We start from the raw sequence: 20,000 nt of genomic DNA, 5'->3' as shown, positions 1-20,000 counted from the left end.
ACGAAAATGGCGGATTACATGATCCAGTCGTAGTCGAGTCGTAGGCACATTGATGGCCATTTGATGGCGGTCGCTGGGTGATTACCTCGTGCTGTTTCAGGTGTAAGTAATCACTTTTATAATGGGTAATGCCATACTCCTCAGAAACCCAATTTATAATTTACTGCGCAGGTGACGACGATGGCACGATCGAAAACCTCGACGATTCTAGATATTAAGTAAAGACCAGAGTAAATACCTGGAGGGACCTGACATGATGGACAACAGTACCGTGGTCAGCGAGTTGAAAGAAAGCTTCAGACTGTCTTAACCTTCCCCTAGCCTTATTTTCGGAGGCATTTTGTTTCTCGTCGTCGAGGCAACAAACTGCTTGTTAACCATTCCATCATGAATGTTCCCGGAGTTATCGTCGTGTATAAACGGTTAAGAATCCGAATATCCTTTCACTGTAAACCCCTACTAATTCGAATACTCTAAAATTGATGAATCCAGGAACTTTTACGAATCTAAAAAAAACTCCTTTAGTGTAAACCTAGTCCTAGATCGACTACTGTGATGTTTACATGATTTGTCTACCAGTGTTATGATCTGCAAATTTCAGTTAATTGATCAAACAACCAAAGTAGAAAAGATGGATTTTTTTTCCCAGTATGATTGAAACTTAAACGCAATTTCTTCCTCGGCTAATTCAATTCAAGAAATTCCAGGTTTTCTAGCTGAGTTTGAGCATATTGTGTAGGTACAAATTTTCTACACAGCTAGAAGAGCTGAGATGCCGTCACGAACTTAATAGTTTATAGAAATTATGGTATTTCCACTTGACTTTATTTGTCAGCAATTCAATTGCCATAAACCATAGAGGACTGGTTAAGTGTATCTCTAAAACTGCCACTGTATTGTAAGTTATCAGTGAAATCAATAAAACAAAAAAGTGTTACAATCATTTCCCGGAGTACTGTAGTAACGTTCTTTATCAGGGATGTGGGTGTTGCAATGCAAATGAAAAAACATATATATTTATACTAACTTAAACAACAAAAAAAAAAACATTTTCCATTATTTTATCCACACAACGTTTCAAAAATTGCTTTCATCGGATTGCTGGAACGAATATTTTACTCGAGAGTGGCTCTCCGCGTCACGCAATTGTTTACATTCCAACGGCGGATTTTGGGCAAAATCTACGAGAAACACAGGCCAAGGCGGGCGACTTGAAACCATTTGCCCAGAGATATTTTTTGATATCCTAACAGGTGGGTGTATATTTAACCCGTAGAAAGTGTTTTTATGGTATTTAAAGTTATAGCCCATAGAAAAATATGGCGATGTTTTTATGCAATAATTCTCTTGTGACATACTTTAAAATTTTGCGTGTCAGTTTTATCTCTTTTCGGGCTCAAAACTAACTTTGATTTATTTTATTTTTCGCTCAGTCATACTACGAAGACCTGAACTGAATATAAAATCCATTGAAAGATTCTCAAGTAGCTGTTCTGCGGAGCGCGAAGCAATCAAATATTTGGAAAATTCAGCAAAACCGGAAGTAGATTTTGAGCCCAATCGGGTCGAAATCGTTTTTGGCGTATTTCTACCAAAGAAAGCTGTATTAGCAGAAGCTAACTATGGTCCGTTTCTATTCTTACTAGGACCTATCTATGGACAAAATACAAGCGAAATCAATTTTTCGACTTGTGCCATTGATAGGCGATTTAGGTCCATTTTTATAGGCATTCACTCTTAAGTCTGGCTGCGCGCTCGTCAACTATTTCGTGATAGAAATCTCGAGCTCTCAATGTAATTGTGAAATAGAAACGCGGCAAGCTTCGTAGAACTTATGCTTATGCTTATGTCAAGTGAACACGCGCTACTGTAAGCGTAAGCGTAAGCATACAATTCGTCCACAATCCTGTTTAATTGTATCGAGGAGGTATAGAATTGAAACTAAGGCAATTGTTTATTCTGCGCACACCTCGTGCTTGTCTTTACGATAATTTTCAAGCAAGGAGCTGTATGAAACACTTAAAACAGTGTTTGCACACAGTTCTTAATACCTCGATGTTCCTCTAATGGAAAGGACCCTTGCTAATGAAACTTTTTAACTTCAACACCAAGCTTGTTACCTGCTGTTTCTTGATTATTTTATCTTGTATCTTACCTTAAAATTACTATTCACAACCTTTTTACTCATTATGGAACCCTTCATTTGCGGCAATATTTGGAAAATAATTATGCACATTATTGAGCTATACAAAGGTCGTTTCCAAAAAAACTCAAGCGATTTTGACGTCCCTCTTCTATGTTAAGAAAGTTAAATTATAATATAGATGGGACCCTGCGCACGCTCTGCATGACTGGTCAAAAACCCACGTTTTATAAGAGTATAAAACATAGAAAAAGCGTGTTTTATTGTTTTGCACGTGTAAAACCTATATCATAAAGCAAATGAAGAAGCCTAAGCCGTGTATAAAAAACACTCCGGACATTTGAGAACACTCCCTCGTATTCGCAAATGCCCGTCGTGTTTTATCACAGTGTAATACACGTCTTAGGCTTCTGTTTTTGTTAAATAAAAGTTACTAACATTGTAACTAATCACCCTTAAAAAGAAGAAGAAGAAGAGTATATTGATTGATAGCGTCCTGGCATAATTCTCGGCATAATTATAGCGGAGCTCCGGTGGGCCGAAGGACAGCCAAGCGGAGCCCCATACTCATGTAGGAAAGGAAACCCATAAGCTGATTTTCTCATGGTTATCATGGCTAGCGGTATTCTTCGTGGACGCGTACGCACGACGGCGACCGCGACGGTGTCGCGCAACATGGCGGCCATACTCCAAATAATAAGTTGACAGAGACATGCAGCCTTGGTTTACCGTGTACTTCTTTAATTGATATTAGACATCCATATTATGATCAATTGACACCTGTCAAAACAAGGTATCCGTTGACCGGTGTCACGTGACCATATCGCGGGCTCAAGTTTATAGCTCATCGCGTTCACGTGTTTTTTGAAGTTGTCCGCTGATCAAGTGCTGGTTTTCGATTGGATCGCGGGCTTATGTCAGGTTAACTTGTCGAAAACAGGGCAAGATTGTTTGGAAGCCGGTTAACGCTAACCCAGGATTAAAAGTTAATCGAATTATAACTTTTTCTTCTATACAAATGTTTATTGCTGCTTTGTTTTGTGTATATGGTGATTATTAAAACTCGAAACAGAAGGCCTAACAATATACAGAAAACCTCACCGCAAACTTACAAAATTCAAATCAAAATTCTACTTTTTCCTGGGTTAGCTAAATCGGGCTCTAGACAATCCGGCCCAGAAGTCTATATATTATTTTGTAATTCTAGCATCCAATATCCAAAATTAATATACCTTGGTGTTTAATCACCAAGTATGCTTTGGAAGGGTGTCGATAGTCTCAGCTACATAACTCCCTGGGAAAGCAGTTTGTAAATTTTTTGGGTAAATATTCATGATTTCGTTATTAACTGACACGCATTTCTGTCTGATAGAAAAATACCGACTCTTTACTGAAAACTACGAAAGATGTGGGAGATAAGACAGAAAGATGCTGGTATAGTAATGTTTATCACACTGTGGGTGATATTAAAAGAGCCATCGAGTACCTCGAAAGTTGTCTAAAAATTGCTAAAGAAATGGGAGACAGGGCTGGAGAGGGAATGTCGTATTGTAACCTTAGCATCGCTTATCAAAGTCTAGGAAATTTCAAGAAAGCCATCGAGTGCCATGAACGGCATCTAGAAATTGCCAAAGAAGCGGGAGACGAGGCTGGAGAGGGAAGGTCGTATGGTAATCTTGGCAACGCTCATCAAAGTCTGGTATATTTCAAAAAAGCCATCGAGTACCATGAAAGACATTTTAAAATTGCCAAAGAAGTGGGAGACAGTGCTGGAGAGGGAATGTCGTATGGTAATCTTGGCACCGCTTATCAAAGTCTGGTAAATTTCAAAAAAGCCATCGAGTACCATGAACTAGATCTAGAAATTGCCAAAGAAGTGGGAGACAGGGCTGGAGAGGGAAGGTCGTATGGTAATCTTGGCAGAGCTTTTCAAAGTCTGGGAAATTTCAAGAAAGCCATCGAGTACCATGAACTAGATCTAAAAATTGCCAAAGAAGTGGGAGACAAGGCTGGAGAGGGAAGGTCGTATGGTAATCTTGGCATCGCTTATCAAAGTCTGGGACATTTCAAAAAAGCCATCGAGTACCATGAATGTCTTCTAAAACTTGCCAAAGAAGTAGGAGACAGGACTGGAGAGGGAATGTCGTATGGTAATCTTGGCAGCGCTCATCAAAGTCTGGGAAATTTCAAAAAAGCCATCGAGTACCACGAACAAGATTTAAAAATTGCCAAAGAAGTGGGAGACAGGCCTGAAGAGGGAAGGTCGTACTGTAATCTTGGTATCTCTTATGGCAGTCTTGGAGATTTCAAAAAAGCCATCGAATACCATGAACTAGATCTAAAAATTGCCAAAGAAGTAGGAGACAGGGCTGGAGAGGGAAGGTCGTATGGTAATCTTGGCATCGCTTATCGAAGTCTGGGAAATTTCAAAAGAGCCATCGAGTACCATGAACTAGATCTAGAAATTGCCAAGGAAGTGGGAGACAGGGCTGGAGAGGGAAGGTCGTACTGTAATCTTGGTATCTCTTATGGCAGTCTTGGAGATTTCAAAAAAGCCATCGAGTACCATGAACTAGATCTAAAAATTGCCCAAGAAGTAGGAGACAGGGCTGGAGAGGGAAGGTCGTATGGTAATCTTGGCATCGCTTATCGAAGTCTGGGAAATTTCAAAAGAGCCATCGAGTACCATGAACTAGATCTAGAAATTGCCAAGGAAGTGGGAGACAGGGCTGGAGAGGGAATGTCATATGGTAATCTTGGCATCGCTTATAACTGCCTGGGAGATTTCAAAAAAGCCATCGAGTACCATGAACGTCTTCTAAAAATTGCCCAAGAAGTAGGAGACAGGGCTGGAGAGGGAATGTCGTATAGTAATCTTGGAACCACCTATCAAAGTCTGGGAAATTTCAAAAAAGCCATCGAGTACCATGAACTAGATCTAAAAATTGCCAAAGAAGTGGGAGACAATGCTGGAGAGGGAAGGTCGTATGGTAATCTTGGCATCGCTTATCAAAGTCTGGGACATTTCAAAAAAGCCATCGAGTACCATGAACTAGATCTAAAAGCTGCCAAAGAAGTGGGAGACAGGGCTGGAGAGGGAAAGTCGTATGGTAATCTTGGCACCGCTTATCAAAGTCTGGGAAATTTCAAAAAAGCCATCGAGTACCATGAACTAGATCTAGAAATTGCCAAAGAAGTGGGAGACAGGGCTGGAGAGGGGAGGTCGTATTGTAATCTTGGCATCGCTTATCGAAGTCTGGGAAATTTCAAAAAAGCCATCGAGTACCATGAACTAGATCTAGGAATTGCCAAAGAAGTGGGAGACAAGGCTGGAGAGGGAATATCGTATGGTAATCTTGGCATCGCTCATCAAAGTCTGGGAAATTTCAAAAAAGCCATCGAGTACCATGAACGTCGTCTAAAAATTGCGAAAGAAGTAGGAGACAGGGCTGGACAGGGAATATCGTATGGTAATCTTGGCAACGCTTATCAAAGTCTGGGAAAATTCAAAAAAGCCATCGAGTACCATGAACTAGATCTAGAAATTGCCAAAGAAGTGGGAGACAGGGCTGGAGAGGGAAGGCCGTATGGTAATCTTGGCATCGCTTATCAAAGTCTGGGAAATTTCAAAAAAGCAATCGAGTACCATGAAAGACATTTTAAAATTGCCAAAGAAGTGGGAGACAGGGCTGGAGAGGGAAAGTCGTATGGTCACCTTGGCAGCGCTTTTCAAAGTCTGGGAAATTTCAAAAAAGCCATCGAGTACCATGAACTAGAACTAGAAATTGCCAAGGAAGTGGGAGACAGGGATGGAGAGGGAAGGTCGTATTGTAATCTTGGTATTTGCTTTGAATCTCAAGGGTCTTTAGAGAAGTCTCTTGACTGTTATCATGCTAGCGTGCAATTGTTAGATGATGTTAGACAGCATCTCCAAGGTAAAGATGAGTGGACAATTAGCTACCGGGATGCTAATGATTTGGCTTATACGAGATTATGGCGTCTAATTTTGAAACAAGGTGACGTAGTTGAGGCATTGTTTGCTGTTGAGCAAGGACGGGCACAGGCTCTGAAAGATCTTATGAATTTAAACTACGAAACTGAAGCACCACATGTAACGGATAAAATGACTTTAGACACATTAAGTTGCCTTCCATGCAATACAGTCTTTATGGCAGTTCATGAAAGAGAAATAATTTTCTGGATTATTCAAAATGGAAAGGATGTTCAATTAAGAAAAAAAGAAATCAGCCATAATAATTCGGAGGATGCTGCGACTGCTCTGTTGCATTCGTTAATTCACAATGCTCGTGAGGAAATTGGTGTCAGAGGTGGTGTGAAATGCGAAGATCGTTCATTGGATAGGATGAGCAAAGTCGAGCTGTCAAAGAAGAAGAGCAATCAACCCATATCCCAACCCACGATCTTTGATACCAGTCCTTTAAGAACATGGCATGACGTCATCATTAGCCCCATCAAAGACTTGATTAATGGCAATGAGCTGATATTTGTTCCCGAAGGCCCATTGTCCTTGGCTCCCTATGCTGCATTGATGGATTTTAATTCAAAGTACTTGAGCGAGTCTTTCAGAATCCGTGTCATTCCGTCATTGAATAGTATGAAATTGATCAAAGATTGTTCACCAAATTACCACAAAAAGTCTGGGGCACTACTTGTGGGAGATCCATGGTTAGATGAAGTTCGTTATTGTGGGCTAAAGCTAGGACAGCTGCCATTTGCAAAGATGGAAGTAGAGATGATTGGGAAAATACTCAACACTGTCCCCCTTACTGGAAAGGAGGCAACAAGACATGAAGTATTAGGAAGACTTTCCTCAGTTGCTTTGGTGCACATTGCAGCACATGGCTGTATGGAAACAGGAGAAATTGCTTTGGCAGCAAACCCTACACGAGCATCGCAGATCCCTGTTCAGGAAGACTTCTTGCTAACAATGAGTGATGTGATGAGAGTTCAAATCCGAGCAAGACTGGTTGTGCTAAGTTGTTGCCATAGTGGTCGTGGTGAGATTAAGGCTGAGGGAGTGGTTGGCATTGCACGAGCCTTCTTGGGTGCCGGTGCTCGTTCTGTTCTTGTGTCTCTGTGGGCAATTGACGACGAAGCCACTATGGAGTTCATGAAGAGTTTCTACCTTCACCTAGCAGAAGGAAGAAGTTCCAGTGAATCCCTGAACCGAGCCATGAAGTGTCTGAGAGAGTCTGAGCAGTTTAGCGAGGTGAAGTGCTGGGCTCCGTTTGTACTCATTGGTGATGATGTTACCTTGGACTTTGCTAAAGGCGATTAGATGAACTTCAATATAGCGAAAGGTACTTAAGTGTTTGTTTAATGTTGGGATGATACAATTGGAAGTTAAATAATTGAGGTGTCGACTTCTTTGTCTCGCATAAATAACAATACTTTGGTGCTTCTTCAAAATCTCAGATGACCGAATCATTCTACATGACACATAAAACGTGTTTCAAAAGTGTAAAGTTATGATGGAAAATACTACCTTACTTGCTTTGTACGTTTGCGGTCGCCATGACATTCTTTTTTTTGTTCGTGCAAGGGAATAAATTTTTTAATAACTTCAGAGAAAATTTATAAGGTGATCAAGTGTTCCTCTCCATAATAGCTAACAGTATTGTTTTCTCTTACCTTTTAGATTGTTCAGCACATCTATCAATACGCATGGGAGCGACTCTTTCGATTTTTTACAACGAGACTACTAATACTATTAGCTTTTCGGTGAAAACGGCTAACCGGCCAACACTGAGTTTGTAGGAAAATGCTTTTCTTCTAATCATAAAGCATCAGAGTCGTATCAATGTGTATCCGTAAACGTACCCATATTTTTATAAATGAATCGGCAATACTCGGCTGTGTTATTTTATAGACTTGGACATACTATTTTATAGGGCGGTGTCCCAAACGCTTAGAAGTAATCACAAATGAATAGTATATTCACGCACTATCAACCATAAAGGAAATAACAACATTTTAGTCATTTCAGAAAATTAACAAGCAAGGTGGTTTCTTTCCGTAATGTGTTAAATATCCAAAATGAAAAGAATAAGTATTTGTTAGAAAACAATTAGCAACGAATGTTCTCGGAATTTAATGGTTGTAATATGTTTTCATTGTCATTTGAAATAGATGAATTGCTTAGATAGAACAAACTGCTTTTTGTTGAGTTAGCAATGTGTCTTGCTGAGACTGCGCAGTACGGAGTGAAAATCCGGGCTTTAACCCTTTTGTTATTGGTTGTACACTTTCTTTGGAAAATATTCATCATCAACATGACCGTGATGTACCAATACAAAGGACGATCCTTAAAAGCCGTAGTCAGGCAAAAAGCAACGATAATATAGGGACCGGACATCAAAACAGCAGAAGAAACACAGTACTGAAGGTAATTCAAGTAAGGCGGTGTCCGAGACGCTTATAAGTAATCACAAATGAATAGTACAGTGGACTCCCGATTTCTCGAACCCTCAGTTTTTCGAACCTCCCGATAACTTGAACCAAAAGTCGTTTTCCCTCCTCAGTCAGATGCTGTCATTTTACCTCCGATTTCTCGAACTCTCCGATTTTCCGAACCAATTTTCGTTTCCCTTGGGGGTTCGAAAAATCGGGATTCCACTGTATATTCACGCACTATCAACCATAAATGAAATAACAACATTTTAGTCATTTTAGAAAATTAAGAAGCAACATTATAAATCTCACTTGATGGAATGTGAATCGATGTTATTCGTTACGAACCACATAAGTTATCTTTGAGGGCTTTCAAATTCTTTTTCCAACAGCTTCATTGATTTTTACAGCTGCCAAGTTGTTTCGCCAAGAGATATGAGGAAGAACGAAGCATAAAGCTTCGACCGCTTCGCATCCTTAATGGCGGTTGTTTTGAAACTTTGAATTTACTTCATGTAAGTAGTTGCAAAATGTTTACATTTCGTAATGTCATGAAACAAAACAAAAAACGCAAAAAAAAAACCTCTCAAGAGGGCGCAGTACGGACTGGAAATCATCTTTAAAAGAAGCAGTCTCGGTGAGAGGTTCAGTCAATGGACAACGTACGATATAACAATATTCTAACTTGGCTGGAGGCTTTCAGAACAAATTGCAATTTTTTTAAAGTTTCTTATGTCCCTCGATTTCCAAAAGTGACTTGAATACAAAGAAAATACCACCAAATATAGAACTGAGTTTGTCCTGAAAGCCTCGAAGGCATGCATGTTAGAATATATAAAGAGTGTAAAACAAACAGCTGAAACACCTACGTCCTTCGTTAAAACGGAAAGAAAAAGTGTGATTGTGACCAGCACCAGACTCACATCAGCTGTGACTGATGGGGCTCCCTTCAAAAGAAAATGTAATTTTATTTAGTTTTGTACACAACAACACTGTAAAGTGTTGGTTGCAAGCGAAAGATGATCAGCAACCTTTTTGAATATGTATATTGCTCAAAAACCTTGGATGAAAGTTGACTTTTTAGTGGTCAAATTCTGATGGGTTTAGTTAGAATAGAGGTTTCAAAGACGAAAAAAATACTACATATAAGTATGCAACGCTTTCGAGCGGTAAACCATGATACCAATATCAAGCCTTAAAGGATAACTATATTATACCATGCCATAGAATATACAGTGGCCAACAAACTCAATGTGACCTACACGCGGCGCACGATAAGAAGGTTGAGTGTAATACATAATTATATCTTACTATGTGTTTTGGTGTGTAGTATCGCTGTATATTTTTACGAGTTGTGCCGTACGGGCTTGTCAAAATTCAAACAACGAGTAAAACTATAAGGCGATAACTAAACACCGAAACATCTAATAAGAGACTGCTGTAGGCAATAGATTTATCAATAAAAAGAGGGAGAGTGACAGTTTTACGTGCGCGCGCCGACCTGTACGGCAAACAGGTTTTCCACTGTACAAATAACTGTACAATATCGCTGTATATTTGTACTGTTATTTGGACGGTATTCGCTGCAGTTGGGTAATACATTAAGTCGAGCATTTTCTATGGCATGGTATACAGTAATGACAATAACAATAACATTTATTACTTACATTGCGCTTTTTCTATAAAGATAGTCAAAATCGCATTACAATTAGATAAATTCGTACAAATTACAAATTGAGAATGAAGACTACCAAACGCATCTTAAAATTTAAGACATAGAATCCTGTAATTTATTCGAGAATTGGTCTTGCAATAAAATCTTAACAAAAGGCCTTAGAGAACAAATGAGACTTAACTAAACGCTTAAAAGTGTTAACGTTCGTAGCTTGCCTCATTGACAAGGGAAGGCTGTTAATTCCACAAGACTGTGGCTGCAACCATAAACGCGCGATCAGCCATAGTCTTTTTCGTTCTGAATCGCGGACCAGCCAACAATATACCATTGCCATTCCGACGTACGCTTATGTTTGCGTTGAGTGATACACTGACAAGTAAGGTTTTCAAAGGTGTAAAATCCGTTTGACGTACAGCTATTTCAATTAACGTTATTGTCAGATGAAAACGTCAAGCCTACGCGATAAGACCAAATGATGGTCTGGGTATTCTCTTGAATTTTTCAAATCAGTGTAGTGGAAATCTACAAACTTGCTCATGAAATATTAGGAAGGTTCTCTGACCTTGACCAAGATGGCACGCAGCTATGAAGACATGACTGATCATCACAGTTATACACACAACTTTTAAAAAGCTCAGTACTCATAGTACTTTAGCTGTGGACTAAACGATGCTAAGTGTCGCTAGCTAAAACATCAGACCTGAAAAAACTTGGTCAACTGCTAATTAAGGATGAAAATTTTGGGACTGGAGTCCTCTCATTTGTATGTCACCATGTTCAGGCACAACTTCATGCACATCACCATGGTGACCGATGGCTGTAAAAAGTCCTAATTCTAATGCTATCGTAAAAAGAAATAACTTTAAAATGTTTTCGAAAAACCTCTCATTAGTATGAACGACCTAGTATATGGCCAAGGTTCCCCTCGGCTACCATATCGCCCACAAGATGTGCTAGAAAGTGTTCAAGTTGTAGTTGTTGTCGTTGTTGTTGTTGTTGTTGTTGTTTTCAAAAGTAGGGTGATAGAGATGAAGGTTATATTATTGAACGACGGTCTACTTTATCTGACAAAATTGTCCTAACGCAGCTAATACAAACGTACAGTGTTTATAATTTTATTTAGGCTGTAAGGCTTTTTGTAGTCAGTCTTTCCACAAACGTTTATTGTTTTGCCCCTGCGGGAGCCCCCCCGCCCTCCCCCCAACCTTATTTTGGGTATTTAAAAAAAAAAAAAAAAAAAAAGCCGGCAGGGCGAGCAAACCCATCCCTCTCCCTTCCCACCCCCCTCCCTAGCTCAAGGTTCCATCACTGGTGAATATTTTTGTTTGCTCGACGTACTCAAGACAAAATAGACTGTAGGCAGATGATCGTACAGTTTAAGTAGGTCATATTGTTTATGGCGTCAGTGAAAACGCCGTCATGCGAAACCTTGTTTCCTTCGCTAAGCGCCGCTGTTCGCACTTCAGTAAAGTTTAAAGGAACTTGGCTCGTGGTTGAGATCCTCTTGTTTGTCCGTTTTCACAGTAAGTCAAATTACGATTCGTATCGCGTGACTCTATGAAAATGGTCGTGGGATTACTGACAGCTCAAATTATTTGCATAATGATGTTTCCGACAAACTCTAGAATTAGCATAACGGTCTCATCCATTCATAATAACGGTTGACTTGTCGAGAACCTTCAAGGATGGCAAACAACGCTTGAGTTCCGTGAGAAGCTTTCAAAGATGGGAAGTAGACACAAGCGAGTTCCAGTATTTTCATGGTTGGTGTCGAATATTTGGTGAGCAAGTAGTAGCCGCCAGCCGGCGATTTTGTCATTTCCTCGATAATTCGGAGTTTCTGCGGCTAAAGTTTGTTGTTGGTTCTGCCTTGTTTCGGTTTATTTGACGTTTTAAAACCCACATGGTCACAGAGGTAGCGATGCTTGAGCTCATGACGACGCTACTCACCTTATTCGCTCCGAGTTTGATGTTAGTGGCTTCGTCTCATTCAGGTACGATATCCACCATATCTGAACTTTAATACACTGCTAAATAAATGAATTGAAGCCACGCAAAGTCAAACAATCGGAATCTCGGCGACTTCATTCACCCGTATAAAACTGAATTGTTCATTCAAGTTACTGTTTGAACGGTTTGGAAGGTCTAGCAAGACGTTGTCGGTCAAAATTTAACAGGAAACGGAAAGCCGAAAATATGGACATATTACTACATGGTGTGTTGATCCACTACATCATGTAAATAATTTGAGGCAAATATTGGTTGATACTTAATCATAAACTCGTTTATCTATTTTATAGGTAAAGGAAAAGTAACAGTTGCTGACAACTGCTAACAAATATTGATAAACCTTTTTTTTTTTTGGCAAATAATTTGCAGTTTACTGTGTTTTCTTTTACAAATAAAATTGACATAGACAGAGTGATCTTTTAACAAGGCTTTGTAATGAAAATGCGCAGTGTAGCGACAAATGGTAGCGTGACCTTGTTGTAAAATTTAAATAGTTTTGTAAACAGACAGCCTGTCAGCAATAAAATTGGGTACTGAAATATTCTTAATTTCAACTAAGTCTTGTCATGTTTTTAATTCTGTGATTTGTTTTCCTGCTGCAGGTGAATGGTCCGAGTGGAGTGCGTGTTCTAAAACATGTGATGAAGGAGTTCGGATGAGAAACAGGACATGTGAATCGTGTAACACAACGCTACAGACACAGAGCTGTAACCGTACACCTTGCCAAGGTGAGATCGAGAACGTTCGTCACGTTCGTTCCTTCGTTTGAATTGTGCGTTCGTTTGTTCATTCTTTTGTCCGTTCGTTTGTTCGTTCGTTTGTTCGCTCATTCGTTTTCGTTTGTTTGTTCGTTTGTTTGTTTGTTTCTTCGTTCGTTCTTTCGTTTGTCCGTCAAGTTTTTCGTTCATTCGTTCGTTCATTTGTTTGTTTCTCTATTTCTTCGTTCGTTCCTTCGTTCGTTGCCAAGGTGAGAACGAGTCGATTGTTCGTTCTTGCGTGTGCCGAAGTGCTCGTTCGTTCGTTTGTTCGTTTGTTCGAGCGTGTGTGCCTTCGCTAGCTCGTTTGCCCGTTATATGAATAAAACTGTGGATTGCTCACTCGGTAGTTTTCAGAAATTTGTTCTTACTATGGATTACATCATCATGGCCGTATTAACAAACCTTAGGAAGCCCTTGACCTTAGGAGTACTATCTTGTTTCGATGACCGCTCAAAGCCTGCTGCAGATTGCTATTCAGTGACATTAGCTTTCCACTCCAGAATCCCTTTACCGTGTCAAGTTGTGAGACTTTTCTGTTGTTTCTTTCAACAGATATGCAAACCCAGATTGGTGTGGTCGTTGTGGTATCAATTGCTGTGATGTCCATCATGACAGCAGTGCTTGTCGTCATCTTCTTTGTCAAAGGAACAAACTCCAGAAAACCAAGGGCAAGGTAAGTGAAAAGAAACATTTTACGCCACTTGATGTATTCTTTCAGTCTGAAGACCGAAATGCTGTAAAATTCGCATCATAACTCTTTGCTCATTGTGTTCATAGCGATATTTGGTGGCCTCTTTTTCCTTCCACTAGCGCACAAGTATAAGCATAGGCAACATACCCAGACGCAGTGGAGTGATGTTAAGTAGCGCCTTTTGTTAAGAAATTATCATAAATAAGGGCACTAATTATCAACATGATACTGCTTTTGCATATGTCGGCTTAAGCCTGCTTTTCACTAGCGACGCAAGCACAAGCTCAAGCACAAGGGCAAGCCCAAACGCAAGCAATAAAGATGACCTAATGAAAACGAAATTGGACGCAAACACAAGCACAAGCAAAATCATCTGGTTACCTTCCGTCATTTTAGAAAACTGTTTGGGTGCGAGTTAATCTGTATCCAGCGTTTTCATTGGCCAAACATAACCGCGTGTGGTAAATATCTTGTGCTTGTGTTACGCCTGAACGTTGTTTCGTTTTCACTTGTTGCAGCGCCAACGCAAGCATGACCGCAAGCACAAGAAAAAGGAATAATTTTGATCCATGTGCTTGTGCTTGCGCTTGTGCTTATGCCTGCGTCAAGTTTGCGCTTGTGCTTGGGTCGCTAGTGAAAACCAGGCTTTATGGTTATGCTTATGCGCTGGTGGAACTAGCCTTAAATGTTTGGGTTGCGTCTGGTTGAATTCTCTTAACATAACGAGGTGGGACGAAAAAGAATTTCTTCAATCACAAGCCTTGAAGCATACATCAAAAACAAAAAATACAAAACGAGCTCTGTAATAGTGAAATAGAGCAAATGTTTCCTTCTTGAGAGCTCTTAACCCTCTTCCCGTCTCCCTCCCCCTCCCCACCCTTACTAAGCTCCTACTCCATCTCGCTGAAGAACAGCAACTCAAAGACCCTAACAACTCAAACACTTCAAAAATTAATGCGACATTTCTAATTAACGAAAACCGAATCATTGTGAATGTCAACTGGGATATTTAGGGTTAAATTCGAACCCTTAGCAGACGGAATCAGTTGACTTGCGCTCTGTGACGCGCACGCAATATCTTACGTACACAGCTATGGTAACATTTTTATATAACCTAGAAATGTCACCATAAAACATGTTAACCACTCGCTTCCCTCGCGGTTCCACTTGTTAAATATCGGATGCTTATTTTTCTCTCTGCAGCTCTTTAGACACAAGCAAGAGACTGCGAACTATGTCAAACGAAAAGATACTTAACCTGGAAAGTCGAGTCTTCCAGTTACAGCGCATGGCAGATAGTAGAGGCTCGTTACAATCGAGTAGAACGACGTTAAAAGATTTTGGAGAGCCACAACTAAGAGTCAGTGCGCAGATGTAGAATTTCCTGCTGTCGATGTGGGCGCCACGAAGTCGATAAAGAATCTGGATATACGAACTATAGAAAAGCACGTTTTCTTAGTCTAATGAATCTAGAAGATACCATTTATCATTTCTTATTCCCGATGCCCAAAGTTACCTTGAACCGAAGGGAACTTCGTCAAACGTTAAATTTAAAAAAAGGTAGAAAGATGTCAGAGGGGTAATTATAGCCCTAAAGCAAAAAGGAACTACACCAAGATATCATTACGCGAAAAAAGATTACGCCGGATTGCGGACAGTAATCATAAACAAAAACAGATTGGCTTTATTATTGCAGTGCTATTATATAAACAATAGCCTCCATTTGGTGCGAAAATATGCTCGGAAATTTGTCCGAGGACATTATCTGTTCCGAGAAGCGAACAGTTTTCCGAGAGCGTAGCTCGAGGAAAACTGTGAGCTTGAAATCTTTTTCGCAACGCGCGCAGTTTTGAAAATTGGGGAATACTCTCGGATATTCCCCAGTTTTAGCTGTGGAATATTCGGTCACGTGACGTGTTTAGACCAATCGCGCGCGAGCGAAAATATTTGCTGGATTATAAGTGGTGATATTGTTCTTACTATTTAAAAATAAAATTCATATCTTTGCGCAGTCGTGTAATATCCTTTATTATATCTCTTAGTTAGTACGCGCGCTGTGATTGGTCAATTTAGCGGACTGTACTCTCCTGTGCGGCCCGCTAAAATTTAAAGTTGGTTTTGTTTCTAAACTGTTTTGTGATTTATCGCCAAGTGTTCATAACTTTTATAGCAAGTAAAAAATTTCTTTTACTCTGAATTGTGTATTAAAGTGTGCTAACAACTTAAAAACGATTTCAAATTGACTCGTTTTGCTTTCGAGGTGCGTCAAAAATTTGAAGCCGTTCCACGTGAATAGAAATCGTTCCTGAGCCCGTCAGACACACAGTAGAGATATAATAAATATTTTACTAACCTCATTTTCTCGGTCCGTACTGTAAGTTACTGATCCTCGCTTTTTTATGGCCCAAGCGCGAAGCGCGCGGAAAATATATCGAAGGGGAGAAAACTCGGTCCGTAACTTGCAGTACGTCCCTCGAACTCGGTTAGTAAGAGGTAGCTACACATTCTCATTTCAATCTGTTGCGTTCTATTATGTCTTTATCCCAGAGGAGTGGAAACACTTCAGAAATTATCCAACGAAAAGTGACATCACTCCCAGCTGAAAACAGCCGCAGCGTTCTTTTCGGCCGAGAAAATGAAACTTCGATGAGGCAAATTTTCACGTATTTGTAAAGCATCTGTTTCGTGCGATTTTATACTGAGGATAGAACACATTGCCTCGACTTTTAAAGCAGAGGTTTTGGGAGAAGGTACAAGTTTCAGTGGCGGATCTAGGGGAGCCTCCCCCCCCCCCCCCTTATTTTGGGTAATAAAAGAAGAAATGACAGAAGGAAGAAAAGCCGGCAGGGCAAGCAAAACAAAACTACTCTTCCCCCCCCCCCCCCCCCCCACCACTTGGTGCAAGGTCTGGATCCGCCACTGAGTTTAGAGAGCTTGTGTTGTTCTCTGCTCACGTATGGTTGATTGAAGACAACATGAATCGAAAAGGGAAGGCCAGTGTATCATTTCTCTGCATTTCTCGTTGAAAATTCCTGTTTTTAGTAATTAAGGTGCAGTAGCAATGGGTCTTGGTTCTTTGGGCGCCTGATAAGCCTGCTATACTAATTAACGACTCTTGAAAGGACGGAAGTGCTAATGGTGGAATTATTCAAACGTTCTGGGCTTTCTTTAAATGATCACACTCTGCAGAGAAATACGTCCAGGGGAATTATAATCGGTGTGCGCGATTAAGCATTGCTGTCAATAGCCTTCGGTAGGGATTGTCTACATGACTGTGATACCTGTGTTTGTTCGTTTCACAGAAATCTTGATTTCAACCCGAGGAACAAGGTTAAGTAGTTCGGTGCCAAGGAAAGAAAGCATGCCGTCCTTTTCCACACCTTCATGGCACTATATTAACGTGCAATTAAAATCAAGTAGAGGAAAATCCCGCTGCTCATAGGGGACACCTAAGATATAGAGGATGGCCACGTAGAGATACAAAATTCATCTTCCAGTGTTGAAAAATATTTCACGAGTACGCGCAGCGAAGAAGTGAAATATTTATTCACATGAGAAGAGAAATTTCGTATCTTCAAGCGACCATATTATCTTCTATTTATATAAAACTCTCACAATATATAACGGCGTTTTTGGTGATTTTCCGAAGATTTCCGACAACTTCCGGAAAATTTGCGAAGACCTCTGAAGAGGATCCACTGATGTTTGGATCATACACTAACTAATTTAAGTGCAGTTAAAGGGACAAAAATGATATCAAAAATGATATCGCATATGCGTGTAGATAAAAAATTAATGATATCCTCACATGTGGGATTTAGTCGTTATCATTTTTTCAACACTCAGCACACCACCAAATAATTTTAATAACTCTAAAATACCAGCTAAAATACAAATGGGTCTGTGGAGCTTATGCATATGACGTCATGGCAGCCATATTGGTGCTCTAAAACAATGAAACGGCGGCCATGTTGGTGTACGAAACCAACCCTGTGGGCGTTCAACTCTTTTCGTTTGTAAACAATTCTTTTGTTCCAATAAATTTGCATGGCTGCTAGACACGTGAGTGCGTACGCTCTATTAAAAATCGACTAAGAAAGACTAAAATACAAATTACATACTGCTAAAAACTCTATCTAAAATAATGAATAAAATAATTTTTAAGAAATAATGAATCACACACAGATGGCAGCCACTGCAGCCCTCAAGGATGTTACTTAAATCAAGTCTGCGTATCAGGGTCTCGAACTGCTTAAGGCTGGGAGCCCATCTTTCTTCACTCAATAGCCTTACTCCGGCGTCTTGGCCCTAAATATCTGCGGGCACTAGTTATGTTTAACTTTATACAATAATATGCACAAGTCTCTTAGTTTCCTATTATACAAAGCTAGGTAAGGCTAAGTCTACATACGAGCCAAGTGGCTCATCAGGCCGGAGGGTATCCCGGTTTCTGTAGCACGGGGCGACTAGGAGTATTTCTACTCCCCCCTGGATGGGATGATAGTCCATCGCAAGGTTAGCCCCAGCATGAAGTTCGCCGGTACCCATTTATACACCTGGGCGGAGAGAGGCACTGTGAGAGTAAAGTGTCTTGCCCAAGAACACAACACAATGTCCCCGGCCAGGACTCGAACTCGGACCGCTCGATCCGAAGACTAGCGCACAAACCATGAGGCCACTGCACCTCTCGCTCCTGTACTCTTTCTAATCTACGAGTGTCGTTGGCCCCACCAAAATGCCACACTAAGTGGCAATATATTAAATGAGGGAGGATAGCTACCTAATAGAGATGTCAGTTGGCCTCAGTTGGTATGAGGTTCCTCGACCTCCTTATCACTCCTATTCTGTGGCTAGCTTTCCTACATACATTGCTGATATGTACGATAAAATTAAGACCACAATTAATAGTTATTCGTAGATGCATTATCCCATAATTTTACCAAACTAGGTTTCCAAAGTAGCAATTTTGAATTTTTTTAATGTTCTCACAGAGGAGGAAGATTATTTTCTGAATCTGGAATCTGAAACTTTGTCCCGTGAGTAAAGGCTACTCTTTCAACCCTAAAGTCTTTATAAAAATTTTGGATTGAAAATGGCCCATATGTCGGAGTTATTTCTTGCTTTCAGAGTACTTACTCCCTTTTCCTCCAGTTTGGTAGTTAAATCCAGAAGCTAAAATTACTCCAATACGATCGAGCCATGTTAGAACTAAAATTTTTGGAAATGAAAATGAGTATATAGTACAAAATTCAAGACCTTAAAACCACGCGCAAGGTAAATACCAAATTTTTTTACGCATTCTTATCAAAATGCTACCTACTACATACCGAGTATCAGCCGGAATGTCTTATTGCAGTCTAAAATGCTTAATTCTGAATCAAATAGAGGCACATTACTTGCAAAAGATTTCGGACAATTTCAATTTTGAATAAAAAAGTGTTTTAATATAAAACTGTCCATAATATTTTAGCGTTCCAATTATTTACAGTACATTGTAACACTTTTAAGTAGCAACGAAGCTCTTAGTTTCCTTCAAAGAGCAAACTCTAATTGAGCCACGGCATGAGATATGTAATGGCTTGATAGAGTATTCGTTATTTTCTCCTCGGTGTATCTGTAAAACCTTATATATATTTTTCCAGTATAATTCGTGTTTTGTTGCGGTAAATTTACTTTAGCTAAGTTTCAGCAAAATGTCCGACATGCTTGTCCAAAATTTGTCCGAAGTGACATAAAAAGTGTCCGAACATTGAACATCCAAACGTTTTTGCATTCCTTTAATAGAGGTAACAGAGGCAAAGATTATATGAACATTCTTTAGGGACCGAAGTTTGTGTCCCCTCAAATACAATGTAGGCTTCCCCTGAATAAAGTTGACCCAAAAGAGAGGTTTCACAATATGTAGTATTTTAGAACATAAAATTTCCAGGGGCAACTATCAGGCTTCTAACATCAACTTTCTATTATCTATACTTTCACCAGCCAATTTTTCTCGTTGTCGCATACCTCAAACTGAAAACGTATGAATTCATTTGCTGAATTTTCCATCCGCTACAGTGCGCTTGAAGCTTTTGTATTTTTTTTTCCATCAAGGTATCCTTTTGAGTTAAAATGAAATTTATATCTGTACTAACAGTTTCTGTTTCAATCTCAACTATTTTACTTTTCAAAACATAGGAAACAAGAGATGAAACCTCATCTTTTCTTCACAATTTTGAAACCTCAGAGTCGCTTACCGCTAATTTTTTACTGTACCGAAGTTTACCGCAGTTTTCAGCCTAAAACTTACTTCGTCGTGCTATCTACAGGTTA

General features: G+C 39.9%; 3 protein-coding genes across 8 annotated transcripts in view; 2 read left to right on the top strand and 1 right to left on the bottom strand.

Annotated features, from left to right (window-relative positions):
- Positions 1-11,418, top strand: part of LOC145493903 (uncharacterized) — a 26,801-nt gene extending 15,383 nt beyond the window's left edge. For all 4 annotated transcript variants that reach the window (XM_081473383.1, XM_081473381.1, XM_081473382.1 and 1 more), the window contains 2 exons: positions 3,516-7,464; positions 7,803-11,418. In XM_081473383.1, coding sequence (XP_081329509.1) covers positions 3,516-7,442 — 3,927 coding nt within the window. In that variant the 3' untranslated portion in view covers positions 7,443-7,464; positions 7,803-11,418. The remainder of the gene's footprint in view (positions 1-3,515; positions 7,465-7,802) is intronic.
- A 92-nt stretch (positions 11,419-11,510) lies between these two features.
- Positions 11,511-15,931, top strand: LOC145493932 (uncharacterized). Its single transcript, XM_081473425.1, has 4 exons — positions 11,511-12,223; positions 12,842-12,967; positions 13,550-13,670; positions 14,892-15,931. Exons 1-4 carry the CDS (start codon positions 12,133-12,135, stop codon positions 15,064-15,066), a joined length of 513 nt encoding a protein of 170 aa, XP_081329551.1. The 5' UTR covers positions 11,511-12,132; the 3' UTR covers positions 15,067-15,931.
- Positions 15,932-16,607: 676 nt separating this feature from the next.
- LOC145491790 (uncharacterized) overlaps positions 16,608-20,000 on the bottom strand; it is a 23,274-nt gene continuing 19,881 nt past the window's right edge. For all 3 annotated transcript variants that reach the window (XR_014049886.1, XM_081471051.1, XM_081471052.1), the window contains one exon: positions 16,608-20,000. This exon is cut by the window's right edge. The gene's annotated coding sequence lies outside the window, so the exon portion shown is untranslated.

This window comes from Orbicella franksi, chromosome 7 (genome assembly GCF_964199315.1).
Source record: "Orbicella franksi chromosome 7, jaOrbFran1.1, whole genome shotgun sequence".
NCBI lineage: Eukaryota > Metazoa > Cnidaria > Anthozoa > Scleractinia > Merulinidae > Orbicella > Orbicella franksi.
The sequence above is the reverse complement of the archived record's forward strand: the minus strand, read 5'-3'. Positions and strand labels throughout refer to the sequence as shown.

Coding starts and splice junctions, on each gene's coding strand:
- LOC145493932 (XM_081473425.1), top strand. CDS start 12,133: ATGGTCACAGAGGTAGCGATGCTTGAGCTCATGACGACGCTACTCACC. Junction 12,224..12,841: donor AGTGGCTTCGTCTCATTCAG/GTACGATATCCA, acceptor TTCCTGCTGCAG/GTGAATGGTCCGAGTGGAGT. Junction 13,671..14,891: donor TCCAGAAAACCAAGGGCAAG/GTAAGTGAAAAG, acceptor TTCTCTCTGCAG/CTCTTTAGACACAAGCAAGA.